This window comes from Rosa rugosa, chromosome 3 (genome assembly GCF_958449725.1).
Source record: "Rosa rugosa chromosome 3, drRosRugo1.1, whole genome shotgun sequence".
NCBI lineage: Eukaryota > Viridiplantae > Streptophyta > Magnoliopsida > Rosales > Rosaceae > Rosa > Rosa rugosa.
Genome location: NC_084822.1, coordinates 6,866,068 through 6,880,052, shown reverse-complemented (window position 1 = coordinate 6,880,052; position 13,985 = coordinate 6,866,068). Strand labels below are relative to the sequence as shown.

Genomic DNA, 13,985 nt, shown 5'->3' with positions numbered 1-13,985 from the left:
AATATACTAGCAATACGCGGGCATTTCTCGCGGGTGATTATGATGTTAATGGAAAATATATCGACTAAAAAAAATAGTTGTTATTTATTTTTTAGACATAAAATAATGGTAGTTTGGCTAATTACACTTTTACACTTTTATCTATTTATATTCAATTAACTTAATTTGATAATTATGTTATTGAAGGGTATTATAGGTACTTCAAAATTTGGTGAAGCCATTTGACACCAAAAGAGGGCCCTCCATTTATAGTAGTAAAGATGTATAATAATTAGGTAAGCTTACAATCCTTGGACACGATGGAATAGACCAAGAAATTCCTAATCCTTCTTGGACACGGCTTCATTCTCCTAATCCTTTGATTCCTATCAGTTATCAAATTAGTTGTTCCTAATCATTATTGAATTCCTAATCCTATTCCATCGGTTGAGATTCAAGTATTCCTATATATATACATAACGTACGTTCATCGAGATTCAGATCGATTTTCCTCAGTTGATTTCATTCTAAAGTTTGATTTTCGCAGAGAAAGGAAAATCAATATGTTGCGGCAAAGGAAGAATCTGCTGAAGCAAAGGAAGGATATGGCGATGATTGAGAGAAAGGAAAAGATGATTGAGAGAAAGACAAAGAAAAAAGAAAAGGAAAAGCAAAATCAAAATATCGGCAATGAGTGTAGCCCTTGGCAGACACCACCAGAAGATATCATGGAGAAGATTCTACAGTTTATCGACTTTGCTGATCAAAGAAGGTTAGGTCAGGTCAGCAAGTCTTGGAGGTCAATTGTTTTTCAAACATTCATGCGCAGTTCTCGTCGTCAACTCCCATGGTTAATACTCCCTGAAGCCCCAAATTGCAGGATCAACAAGTACTTGAGCTTTCTCACCTTCCCTGAGAATACACTCTCTAAGGGCAAGGCTGTCAAGTTAAAGCTGCCTAAGAAACTACAAGGAGGGTGGATATACGGGTCTTCTAAAGGTTGGTTGATCATCATAAAGGAAAAGGGACTAAACTCTGAGATGTGTCTACTAAACCCAATTTCAGGAGTCCTACACAAACTTCCGCCCTTGAGAACAATTCCATCATTCAAAAACTTCGTAAAAACCAGGGAATGGGAACTTCTGGGTGCCGATGGATTCTGTAATCGCGTTAAAATGTCTACACGGGATGGTTATAATTCTTCAAGCAATTTTACTGTAGCTGCAATTTTCGATGATCGGAATACTTTATGTTTGTGCAGACCCGGAGATGAGAAATGGAGTGTCTTCCCGGTATTAGACTACCTCATTGATATATTGTTTTCTTCTGGCACGTTATATGCTTTAGTTTTGAGTGAACAAAATGATGGCGGCGTCGCACCTACTTGCCCCTTAAACTTTGCATATCATGATGCTGTACACTTGAAGTTGAAGTTGGTCTATGACAAACACCAAAGCAAGAATAACATCATTGATGAATATCATAGTAACTATAAGATAGCTTCCAATGCAGCATACGCATCAATGTTGTTAGAATCAACCAGCAAGGAAGTTCTGTTAATCTATCAAATGTTTGATTATGTTTTGAAGACAACAAATGATGGTGATGAACAAATCAATGAGAATGATGGCGGTCAAGGCCTAAATAATGATGGTGATGAGGAAGACATTGATGTTGTTGAAGGGAATAATGACGATGAAGGTGGTGGTGATGACAGTGATGATGAAGAAGTAGTCGATGAGAATACTAGAAACATACGTCATCGCACAAGAAGTATTAGAACATACAAGATTGATCCATACAACAAGAATTTTCATATGATGCAATCCTTGGGTGACCAATTGTTATTTTGTGGAAACGATGATGCTTTCTCCCTTCCTGCTAGTAACATCAAACAAATAGAAAATAATTGCATCTACTTTGCAATGAATATGTACCCAAAAAACGTGGACTTGGAATGGATTGCAAAGACTTATATGTCTAATGAGTTTGGCATATTCTACTTAGATGGTCAAAGAACTGAGAGGCCATTTCAAGGTATGGAAATGTCAGGGAAGTATCAACCCAGTTGGTTCACTCCAACTCTATAGGAAAGAATATCTTGTTCATTATAAATGCAATTTTGTTCAATGTAATCAACAAGCAAGGTATTGCATTGTAAGATGGGTTTACTTATAGTGCTTTTCTGCTACTTAAGAGTTCAGAGATTTAGAGCCATGCATGCCTCTTTCCAGAATAGTCTGCACGTCTCCAAATATTTGTACTTGGAATTGACTTGGTAAGTTATTTTTTACCAGTTAGATCAGACACCAAAAATGCGGTCAAATATATTATGTGCACTGTAAATTTTACAATTTTATATATCTAATTTAAATCGAATAGGAAAATTATCAAATCTAACAATGATTTCAATAGGTTGTAATCCAGATCACTGCAAAAGTTGCTTCTTTCTTGGATAAAAATGGTTGGACTATTATATGCCTATACTCACCACATGCATTCCTCAGCAAGTGATGAAGAATTTAGGCCCCCTCGAGTTGTAATGACACTCAAATTTGAAGACAGACCTCTAATGGTATATTTAGTGTGAAATCTGCTTTTTGCATCTTTTACTTCTTATTTCCAGACTAGTTTTGTAGGTACAATTCTTGTACATTCGTATTGGCATTCCCATACAAAGCTATTACAAAGTCTCTTTACTGATCTTGGAGAATCAGGTAAATGCATTTGCATAAGCATGGGATTGCAACATGTGTTGCAATCCCCGAGTCAGCAGTCAGTTTCATGTGGAGTCAGATTTTGGAAAGTAGGGTTTGAATTTTATGTATTTACGTTTTTTAAAGATTCTTCTTATTGTTAAAATCGTGGTGTTGATGTCCTAGGGTTTTTAGGACGTGTCTATTCCTAATTGATTTTCCTTAAGATTTGTTGGAGTTCATATATGGGAAGTTTCTTTCCTAATTAAATGGGAATTAGGGTAGAATCTTTGGATTATTGAGTAGTTGCCGCTGGTCTATCATATAAGCATGAAAAATACACGGTCAGAAGGGGACATCTAGAGACGCAAGAATTTTGATAGAGTCTTGCATGTTAGTTTGAAATTGAGTCTTCACAAAGAGTCAAACACTTGGTCCATGTATAAGTGTTATTGATTGTGTCTTCATATGCATAAAAACTCTCTTGAGATCAGTAGAGAGATGGTGAAGAAAGAAGAGCGAGATTTAGTGATCGTTCAAGTGAAGGAGTTCTAGAAGGAAGACAAACTATGTGTAAGCTTTTGTCTAAACCTTATAGCCGAGCTAGTGCTATTCAAGTTTGTAAAAGAACATATCATTTTGAATAAGATGACCATTATTTTGGGTTCTCAAGCGTAAGAGCCCCGCAGTGTTTTTAATCTCATATTTGAGGTTTTCACTGCATAACCAAAATCTGGTGTTCAGTTGGTTATTTTAATTTCTGCTGCCCAGTAAGGATTGATATGTGCACTGCAATCCCCATTTTCCAGAAAACACATTCTGTCCTTGTATTTTCACTTGGCATCAGAACGGGTTCTAAAGCTTTTTAGTTGATCCGTGGTCAAGGATGGAAGTGAACTTGACAGAGCCTCCAGTTCTATAAATTGCCCGCCTTTATTTGATGGTGAAGACTACTCACAATGGAAGATTATGATGAGGGCTTTTCTCTACTCTCAGGACAAAAACATGTGGAATGTTGTTGAGAATGGATGGGAACACCCAACAAAGGCAGATTCAAAGAAAGTGGAAGGCTCATCTGCAAGAATTCTTAAACCTAGGAAGGAATGGACTGAAGAGGAAGTTCGTGACAGAAATTGTGATTTTAAGGCTAGAAATTCACTATTCACAACTTTGTCTAAGAAGGAGAGGATGAGAATTAGCCACTGTGACATGGCCAAAGAAGCTTGGGACTTGCTTCAAGTTACTTACGAGGGAAATAAGAAGGTTAGAGGCCAGAAACTTCAAAGACTTGTATTGGAATTTGAGAACATGACCATGGGGGAAGACGAATCGGTTGATGATTTTCATGCTCGACTTCTCAATGTTACAAGCCAATGCCGCAGCCTTGATGACCCATTTGAGGAGCACCGAATTGTCAAGAAATTTCTCAGGGCTCTTCCCTCAAAATTTCAAGCCAAGCAGATTGCCATTGAAGAGCTCAAGACCTTGACACATACACCCTCAATGAACTGGTAGGAAATCTCAAAACTTTTGAGATGAGACTTAAGCCTGAGAAGAAGGTAAAAGGTGTCGCTTTTTCTTCCATAAAAAAGAATGAAATTATTGATGATTCTGTTGATTTAGCTTTGCTAACTAAAGAATTTAAAAAAAAATTGAAAAGCAAAAGATCTTCAGGGAATACTTCAAAAAAAAATTCTGATTCAAAAAGGGGTCAAATATCTGAAAATCGATTTGATAAAAATTCTAAGTTTGCTAAATTCCCTCAAAAGAAGAATTTTCCTGACAAGCCTAAATGTTTTGAGTGTGGTGGATTTGGACATCTTGCTGCCGATTGTGGCAACAAGAGGTACAATTTGCGTGGAAATAAGGCTTTAAAGTCTACTTGGAGTGACAGTGATGAAAGCACTCAATCCGATGGCGAAGAGGTAAACCTTGCTCTTACTTCCTCCTTTAATTCTGAATTATCTGATGTTTCTGATTTAGAAGATGATACTTTTGATGAAGAAACAAATGAAAAATGCAAGCAATTGTATAATGCCTCAAGAAGTGTTCTTAAGAAAAATAATAAACTTGAAGAAGAAATTGAATTCTTAAGGGGTGACAAAGAAAAAATTGAGCAAAAATTTGAAATATCTTTGAAAGAATGGGAAGATGAGCGTACTGACCTTGTTGATAAGATTAAAGTTTTGCAGGATAAGGTCAAGTCTCAAGATTGGAAGAAGGAGCATGATGAGATTACTAACAAAATCAAAGTTTTGCAGGTTGAAATTAAGGCTCAATCCACCTTAAATGTTTCTCTAACCCTTGAGAATGAAAAATTGCAGGAAGAATTATTGAGGGTCAAGGAAAGCTTTAACAAATTCTCTATAGGGTCTGAAAAAGTCTCTAAGATGATGGGAATTGGCAAAGCTCATGATGGTAATAAAGAAGGATTAGGTAATAATGGTGAGTCCTGCAAACCATTGGTGTTTGTAAAAAGTGTGGGAGGTGAGAATTCCTCATCAAGTCAGGCAAAAGCTCTAGTGACAACAAGTCTGCCACCGAATTGATTGTAAGACCAGAACCTCATGAAGCCATTCAATCACATCAGAAAAGCTTTTCGGTAAGTTCCGACATGCACACCTCTGTGCGTCAACCCAGGTATATTCACAACTCCAAAAACTTTGTTCCTACTTATCATTATTGTGGAAAATTAGGACACATACTTCCTAGGTGCAATATGCTTCGCAGGGTTACTCAAAATCAGAGGAAAACGATGGGTATTAACTCACATGCCTCATTGCAAGCTGAGTTGAAAGAGGGTCTGAATCTGATCGTCAGGATTGCAAAGCTGGCTTCAATCCCCTTGGATCTGGAAACTAAGACAAAATTGACTTGGGTTAAGAAAGGACCCAAATGCTTCTCAGCTAAGATTGATAATTGTGACATACCTTCTGAATATATTGATGCCACGTGTTTGCTTTCCTCTTGCAGCTCTAGCAATGAATTTGAATATGTGGAAACTACTTGTCTCGTGGCCTTGACTGCACTCGCTGATAAGAAAGGTGATGTCTGGTATGTTGATAGTGGGTGCTCAAGACATATGACAGGTGAAAAGAGTTGGTTTGTGTCTTTTTCAAGCGAATTCACAACTGGATCAGTCACGTTTGGAGATGGAAAAAAAGGCCAAGGTAATGGGTAAGGGAACGGTAAATACCTCAAGTATTCCTAATCTCCAAAATGTCTTGTTTGTTGAAGGGCTTCATGCAAATCTCATAAGTGTTAGTCAATTAACCGATGATTATGAGGATGTAAATTTTAATAAAACAAGATGTATTGTTACTGATAACAATGGCAAAAATATTATGGGTGGTTTGCGTTCAAAAGATAATTGTTATCATGTACGTGCTAATAAATCTGTTGAAGTGCAGACATGTTTGAAAGCCAAGACATCGGATGATGTTCTTGAACTTTGGCATAGGCGTTTGGGGCATGTGAATTTTCAAGACTTGCAGAAACTTTCACACAAGGAAAGTGTAAGAGGTATGCCTTCTCTGAGTGGTAAGCCAGACAAGATGTGTGACAGTTGCAAGGCAAGTAAGCAAACTCGTGCCTCATATGGAGCAATTAATTCATCCACTACAACTCATCCATTGGAACTTATGCATATGGACCTTGTTGGACCTTCACAAACCGAAAGCATGGGTGGTAAGAAATACATTTTGGTTGTAGTTGATGACTTCTCACGTTTTACTTGGGTGAATTTCCTTAGAGAGAAGAGTGATACATTTGAAAGCTTTAAGGGATTGTGCAAAAGAATAACAAATGAAAAACATTCCTCAAACTTATGCATTGTTAGAGTTAGGACTGATAATGGAACTGAATTTAAGAATGCTTTGTTTGCTGATTTTTTTTCTTGAGCATGGAATTTCACAAGTTTTCAGCTCCAATTACCCCACAATAGAATGGTATAGTTGAGAGAAAGAACAGTGTATTGCTAGACATGGGAAGAGTGATGCTACACTCAGCGGGACTTACTCCAAATCTTTGGGCCGAATCGATTAGCACTGCTTGCTATACTGCAAATCGTGCATTCTTGAGACCAAGTACTAACAAAACTCCATATGAGCTATGGAAAGGTAAGAAACCCAATGTAAGTCATCTTCGTTTTTTTGGCTCTCCTTGCTATATTTATAGAGATAGAGAATATCTTGGTAAATTTGATGCTAGGAGCGATAAAGGCATATTTCTTGGTTATTCTTTGGATAGTAGAGCTTACAGGGTGTACAACAAGCGAACCATGTTTGTAATGGAATCCTATAATGTATTTATTGATGATTGTGCTGTGAGTACTGTTCAAGTTAATCCAGATGAGGATCAACCCTCAGGAAGCCGAGTAAATGTGGAACTGAATGAAGAAACGGATGATTCCTCAAATGATCCTATTTTTGATCCTCCACAAGTTCAGAAAACAGGGTTCAAACAAGTTCAGAAAGATCACTCCACTCAGGATGTTATTGGGGACTTACATGGAGGAATTCAAACTCGCAAACAAGCTGCATCTCAGGTAAGTATTGATTCTGTTCTTGTTTGTTTTTTGACTGAAAATGAAGTGAACATAAACATAATTTCGAATTGTGGTTTTGTCTCACTTATTGAACCAAAGAATGTTAAAGAGGCCTTGAATGATGATGATTGGTAAATGCCATGCATGATGAATTGAATCAGTTTACGAGAAATGATGTGTGGTATCTTGTTCCTAGGCCTAGTGAATTCAATGTGATTGGCACCAAATGGATCTTTCGAAATAAAAGTGATGAGCATGGTAATGTTACTAGGAACAAAGCTAGACTTGTTGCTCAAGGGTACACACAGGTTGAAGAACTTGATTTTGATGAAACCTTTGCCCCAGTTGCAAGGCTTGAATCTGTTAGACTTCTTCTTGCTATTGCTTGTCATCTTAAGTTTAAGTTGTATCAAATGGATGTAAAAAGTGCCTTCTTGAATGGTGTCTTGCAAGAGGAAGTTTATGTTGAACAGCCTCAGGGATTTATAGACCCTTGTAAACTTGATCATGTGTATAGACTTAAAAAGGCTTTGTATGGTTTGAAACAGGCTCCAAGAGCCTGGTATGAGCATTTATCTGCCTACCTAGTGAGTAAAGGATACCTTAGAGGTTCAGTGGATAAAACTTTGTTTGTGAAAAGGGATAAAAACCATGTTATGATTGCTCAGGTTTATGTGGATGATATCATATTTGGCTTTACCTCTGATACTTATGTTAAAGAATTTACTAACATCATGGAACGTGAGTTTAAAATGAGCATGTGTGGGGAGCTAAATTACTTTCTGGGTCTACAAGTTCGTCAACTGAAAACAGGTATGTTTCTGTCACAAACTAAATATGCTGAGAATCTTGTGAAAAAGTTTGGACTTGAATCTGCAAAATTGTCCTAATCCAATGAGTACAAGCACCAAACTTAGTGAGGATCTCACAGGTAAGTCTGTTGATCATACTCTCTACAGAAGTATGATTGGTAGTATTCTTTATCTCACTGCTAGTAGACCTGACATATCCTATAGTGTTGGGGTTTGTGCTCGTTTTCAGGCAAATCCCAAGGAATCGCACTTGGAGGCAGTAAAAAGAATTATACGTTATGTATCAGGTACAATGAATTGTGGCTTCTACTTTACATTTGATACTAACGTTGAAATTGCAGATTATTCAGATGCAGATTGGAGAGGAAACTTGAAAGATCGGAAAAGTACATCTAGTGGTTGCTTCTTTGTGGGAAACAACATGGTGGCCTGGCATAGCAAGAAGCAAAATTGCATATCACTTTCCACAGCTGAAGCAGAGTATGTGGCTGCTGGTAGCTGCTGTACTCAGATGTTATGGATGAAGCAAATGCTTCGTGACTACGGAATCTCAAAAGGTAAGTTGACCATATTTTGTGATAACTCAAGTGCTATCAATATTTCCAAAAATCCAGTGCAACATTCACGCACGAAGCATATTGACATGAGATATCACTTTATCCGAGACTTGGTTGAGAAAGAAATACTTGAACTTGCATTTGTTCCCACTGAGTATCAATTAGCAGACTTGTTCACAAAACCCTTAGATAATGCACGATTTGAATCACTTAGAAGTGTCATTGGTGTTCTAAGTTCTGAAACTCTTTCTTAATTTCCATATATCACAGCATGCATTCATTTTGTATGTCTTCATGGTAGCATAGGTGCATTCTCTTTACGTTTCTGCATTGTTAGGTTCAGTTTCTGGAAATTCAGGATTGAAATGCTGGCTTGTATCCCTGAGTGTCTGACAGCTGATTTTGAACTTAGATTAACAAGGGTCATGCTCTTTTCTTTAAATCTATGTGCAATAAGGTGCCTAGCACGTTTTGAACTTGTACTTACATCACTCTGTAATTGTGAGCTTGAACAACATATTCTCTACAATCTTGAAACCTCACATGCACACATACTCTAAGTGGTGGTAAGTCTTAATTGATGGTTGGCTTGTTCTCATTGCTCATGTACGAAATTACTCATGTTGGTTGCTCCTTGATATATAAATAAATGAAAAATGTAGTTGGTTTATGGAGCATGGCCAGGCTATTCCCAAAGTAAACAGGCCTCGGTCGTGACGAGCGATATGAGGATTGGAAAGAAACGGGAATGGTTTGGTCACCCCGGTGGATTGTGAGACTATTGACTCGAGTAGATGTGCTCTGTGGGGTGTCCTTGTTACATCTAGTACCCTAAAGTCATCTGACTTGGGAGCTGCTGGCATAATACTTGTTACATGGGTCTTAGTCTTATTAAACAAAAAAAACAAAACAAACAAAAAAATAGTTATGTTGTGTGAAAGGCAAAAAGAAAAATTCCAAATCTTGCCCACACGGCGGTGTTATAAGGGGAAATAAAGTCTATGTGCTTAAATGTGTTTCGTATGTGAGTTTTGCTTTTCAGGTTTCCACAATTATTTCACACCCCATCTTGAGATATGTTCACTCTACACCACAAGAGGTATAGAATACTCGCTCATCCTCTATTTTACCTTGTGGTTGTCGGAACACCTTCACTCGTGTAAACTCATTTTGGTGCACTCTTATTTATGGTTAAGTGGTGTTGCTCTTGTTGGAAAAGCTATGCAAATTCAGTCTGTTATTGCCCGTGGATACAGCCCAACATCATTGTGTGTTTGCATAGCATGTTTGCATTACTCATATCATATTAAATTAAGAGGGAGTTTCAGGACTTGGTCACTTTGCCGCACTCTATCTGCTTCACCTTGTGTTTTTGCAGTTCTTCTTATGGGTTTATGGTCTCTGGGTCTCCCTTGTAATAACTCGCACTTAAAAAAAAAAAAAATTTGCTTGTTAGTTTTTTTTTCTTTTTCTTTTTCACGGTTTGGTTAAAGTGTTTCAGCTAGGTTGTTTTTCCCCAAATTTTTCAATTCCCTCTCGAGGCCGCTCTCTCTCTCTCTCCTTCCTCTCTCCACCGGACTCTAAACCATCACAATTTTGCTTCACGTTCAAATTCACAAGTCAACATACCATAAAATTCAAACATTAACAATCAAGTATAATCCCAAACTAGAATCGCAATTTGAGAGCCAATTGGCATGAATCCTTCCAACAATTAAACAAATCCATATTCAAGGTATAAGATTATACCTCTGTGAAGACTCCGTTAACCAACTTCCACTCCAAACACAAATGCAATCTCTCAACTCTTTACTTGCAGTAATTATACAAACCCACGCATGTGCACTTGACACAAACACACCAGCAGTAAACACTCTATTGCCTAAAGTTCTCGAACCCAGGTGATCAGAGATGACCCAACTCTTAGGATTTCTTTTTCAGCTTCACATTTCTGTGATTTTAACAAAACCAAGAATCAATTCAAGCTCAAAGGCGCAGGTGAAGATTGAAGATGAGCTGATAAGCCAAAGCCTTGTTAACATGATTTTCAATTCACCTTAATTACAAAATTCAAATCTCTTTTGAGCTGCTGCCACTTCACCTTTACAACACAGAGCAGCCGTGGTTCAACATCTCCACCACCTTCACCAATTCTGTAAGTTTAACATATCCACCATCAATTCTTGTTCCCAAATATGAAATGAAATCAGAAATGGCATAATACCTCTATGCAGAACAGCCAGAACAAACCAAATTCCAATTCATCCTCGTTCCAATTTCGACAAAACTCCAATGGTCTCTAACTAGCTTACCACCAATGATGATCAGAAAAGCCGGAAAGTGCAGAAAAGCTGCCATGGCCAATACCTCTGGAAAAGATCGACGAATCCCAAAACATCAATTCCTCAAAGCTCAACCGAGATTGAAAAATAGTTATTGTTTCAGTGGTAGAAACGGGGTTGTCATGAGAACAGCCATCTCCGAGATCCGATACTTGTCAAACATGAACAGAGGTCAGAGGGAAGACCGAGCTAGCCGGCCTTCAACCCTCCGATGCCTAAGTCAGTTACATGTAAGAATGTAGAGTAGGTAGGAGTAAATGGAGAGTAGTGGCTTACCTTGAATGAGTGGAGAGACATGTATTTATAGTGTGGGGATGGGCTTGTCACCCCTTCGTTTCCAATGTGGGACTAGGTGTGGGGCCTACCCGATACCACAAGTGTATGGTATCGGCATTGTTTCACTTGGCTAGTGAGCCTTGTGCTTCTTATATTTGTGCCTAGGCGGTATATATACCAACAAATCTCCCAAGTCCCCGGTCAAGAGTTCTCTTGGGTGAGGAGTTTGTCATGGTAGAAATATCAGAAGTGCAAGGCGAGCATTCTCGGCACATGACTTCCGTACAACCACTACCCCCAGTCCCCCAAGTCCCCAGCTAAGAGGAGTCTTGACTGGGGTGGTGATTTCATTTTCCAAGTAAAAACCGCGCAAGCATTCATTGGATATTTGGCGAGAGTGTCTTCCTTAGGATAACCAGTCCCCCGAGTCTCTCAGTGACAAGGTTTGGACTAGGGTCCTCTAGCATGTGGCGTTAGGTGTTGCTCGCTATAAGGTGTACTCGATACACTTGGTGTCTGCAAGGATAGCCTTGGTTATGTCAACCCATTTTTGTATATGGCGATAGTAATAATTTTGGCGTGAAGCCGATAATGACTGTAATGAATGTAGCCGATAGTGGCTGGAATGTACGTGGCGATATCACTGTTGTTAAGTTTGGGACAGCTTTCTATTTTGCATGTGGTGGCATGCAATCATATAATGGATAAAGATGAGATATGGAGATATTGTATAATGGAGAGAAGACATGGTGATATCCCATCGTGTAATGGACAAGTAAAATATGGCGATATCATGTAATGGAGATAAAACAGGGCGATACCGCGTGTTGGAGAAATATAACTCTTGCCGATATCATATAATAGAGAGATAACACATGGCGATATCGCGTATAAAGGAGAGCGTGTCGTAATCATGCTTGGTCGTGATATTGGGTGTTTTAAGGGATAGTGCTAGGCTATCTCACCATGACCGTGCTTGTAGCGGTGTTTAGTGCTGGTTGTTTCATCTTGATTGCATTTCGGCATTTTAGCCATTTCATTTTGGTTGCATTTAGCCATTGCACTTGATCGCATTTAGCCCTTTCATTTAGGCATTTCGCCTCAATCGCCTTTCATTGAAACATTTCGCCTTGATCGCCTTTCATTGAGGCCTTTCGGCCAATATCGTCCACGAGACATCCTGACTTGTGGAAACATATGCCGCCCCTTTCTGTCAACACATGCCCGACCCCCTAGGCCCCCACAGGTTCCCGGGAGAAGCTCACTTAGTGCCTCATGAAGGCCAGCACCGGGGGTGGTGGAGAGCTTGACACCATGTCTCCCCCTATAGATCGAGCATATTTTGCTTAAATGACCAAGTTGGGAGGAAACATCAAAATAACCGAGGAGACTAATATGTCATAACTAATTCATAGAAAATCCAAATGACATGCCGTCAAGTGCGTTGAACTCGTTTCGATGTCCCGGACATTTCTGGTGTTTTGAGTTTTCCCAAATTCCAAGCCGAAGTACCTCGAATCAGAACTTCCACTTAATTACGACAATGACACTCTCCCTCCATTTTGCTTCAAGCTCGCCCTTGGGCTCCAAGGCTCGCTCCTCTCGGCATTTCCTTCACAAAGTGTCACGATAGCACTACTCTTAAGTGCGGCTCGTGACACAGGGCATGCATGGAAACTATGGCATTTTGTATTATAGATTAGTGCAATGGGGTCTATTCAGGAAACATAGATAATGATTAATCGAGTCCTAGAAGTTTTCCTCAGCTCATCAAGAACTTGGTGTCGAACACACATATTTTGCCTAAAGAGTTCCAAATAGTTCTTGAACATTGCAAGGCCATGTGACATTGGAATTTTCACTCCACATTAGCTTGGAAAATTGCTGGTTAGTTCTTTCTGTAGGATGACTGCCATTGAAGAACACATAGTCAATAGGATTGTCACATATATAGTTCATACTCTTTCTCTGGCCCCTTCCCTCCACAGTTAAACGACTCTGTATGGACCACTTAGATCCACAACATACCTTCTTCCGTTCCTTGAAATCTTCAAAGTTTTAACTTTTAAGTGACAGAAAGAACATTAGCACATAAAACAGCTTAGTTTAGTCTGGAACAAAACAATAGATGATCCAAATGTTGCTTATACCGTATTTTGTGGGGTTATTCAATCTTTCACTCATGGAAGTATAGAAGTCGAAGTGCGAATATCTGAATCCTTTCAGCTTGATCTCTAGCGCATGGAGGACTTTCAAAATTGCCTTATTGTGTATTTGTGCCTTTTCTGTGAGTTCGACCGTGCAAGTTCCTATTTTTCTTGGCTGAAATACTAGCAAAGCTTGATGACAACCATTTGGTCCCAAGCTTAGAAACCCAAGTTACCCTCCTCCTTTCTTGTATAATTCTTGCCAATGCAAAACACATAAAATGATAACATAACCACCTTGGAAATTTTTTTTATTTTTTTTTTAAAAGAGAGAGAACAAATGGAATTACTTTGACCACATGTACTATTTTATTTAAAGAACAGATAATTGGGTTATGGAAAATTACTTTGACCACATGTGTTAAGTTGCCAATCACCATCCCTGTGAATTCTTCTTGTGAGTATGAGAATTCCTTGCTGTTAACGTTAGTGATCCGTGGGGATCTCTAGTTAGCTATAAATAAATAAAGAGAGAGAGAGAGATTGACACAAGATGTATAGTGGTTCGCCTCCGCATGAGCGGGAGACTACGTCCACTTGAAAGCTATACTAGTGTGTCGAGCCTTGCGG

At 38.8% G+C, this 13,985-nt stretch overlaps 1 protein-coding gene across 1 annotated transcript; it reads left to right on the top strand.

Moving 5' to 3' along the window:
- The first annotated feature begins 8,115 nt into the window (after positions 1-8,115).
- On the top strand, positions 8,116-8,844 carry LOC133737110 (secreted RxLR effector protein 161-like). Its single transcript, XM_062164732.1, has one exon. It carries the CDS (start codon positions 8,116-8,118, stop codon positions 8,842-8,844), a length of 729 nt encoding a protein of 242 aa, XP_062020716.1.
- The last annotated feature ends 5,141 nt before the right edge of the window (positions 8,845-13,985 follow it).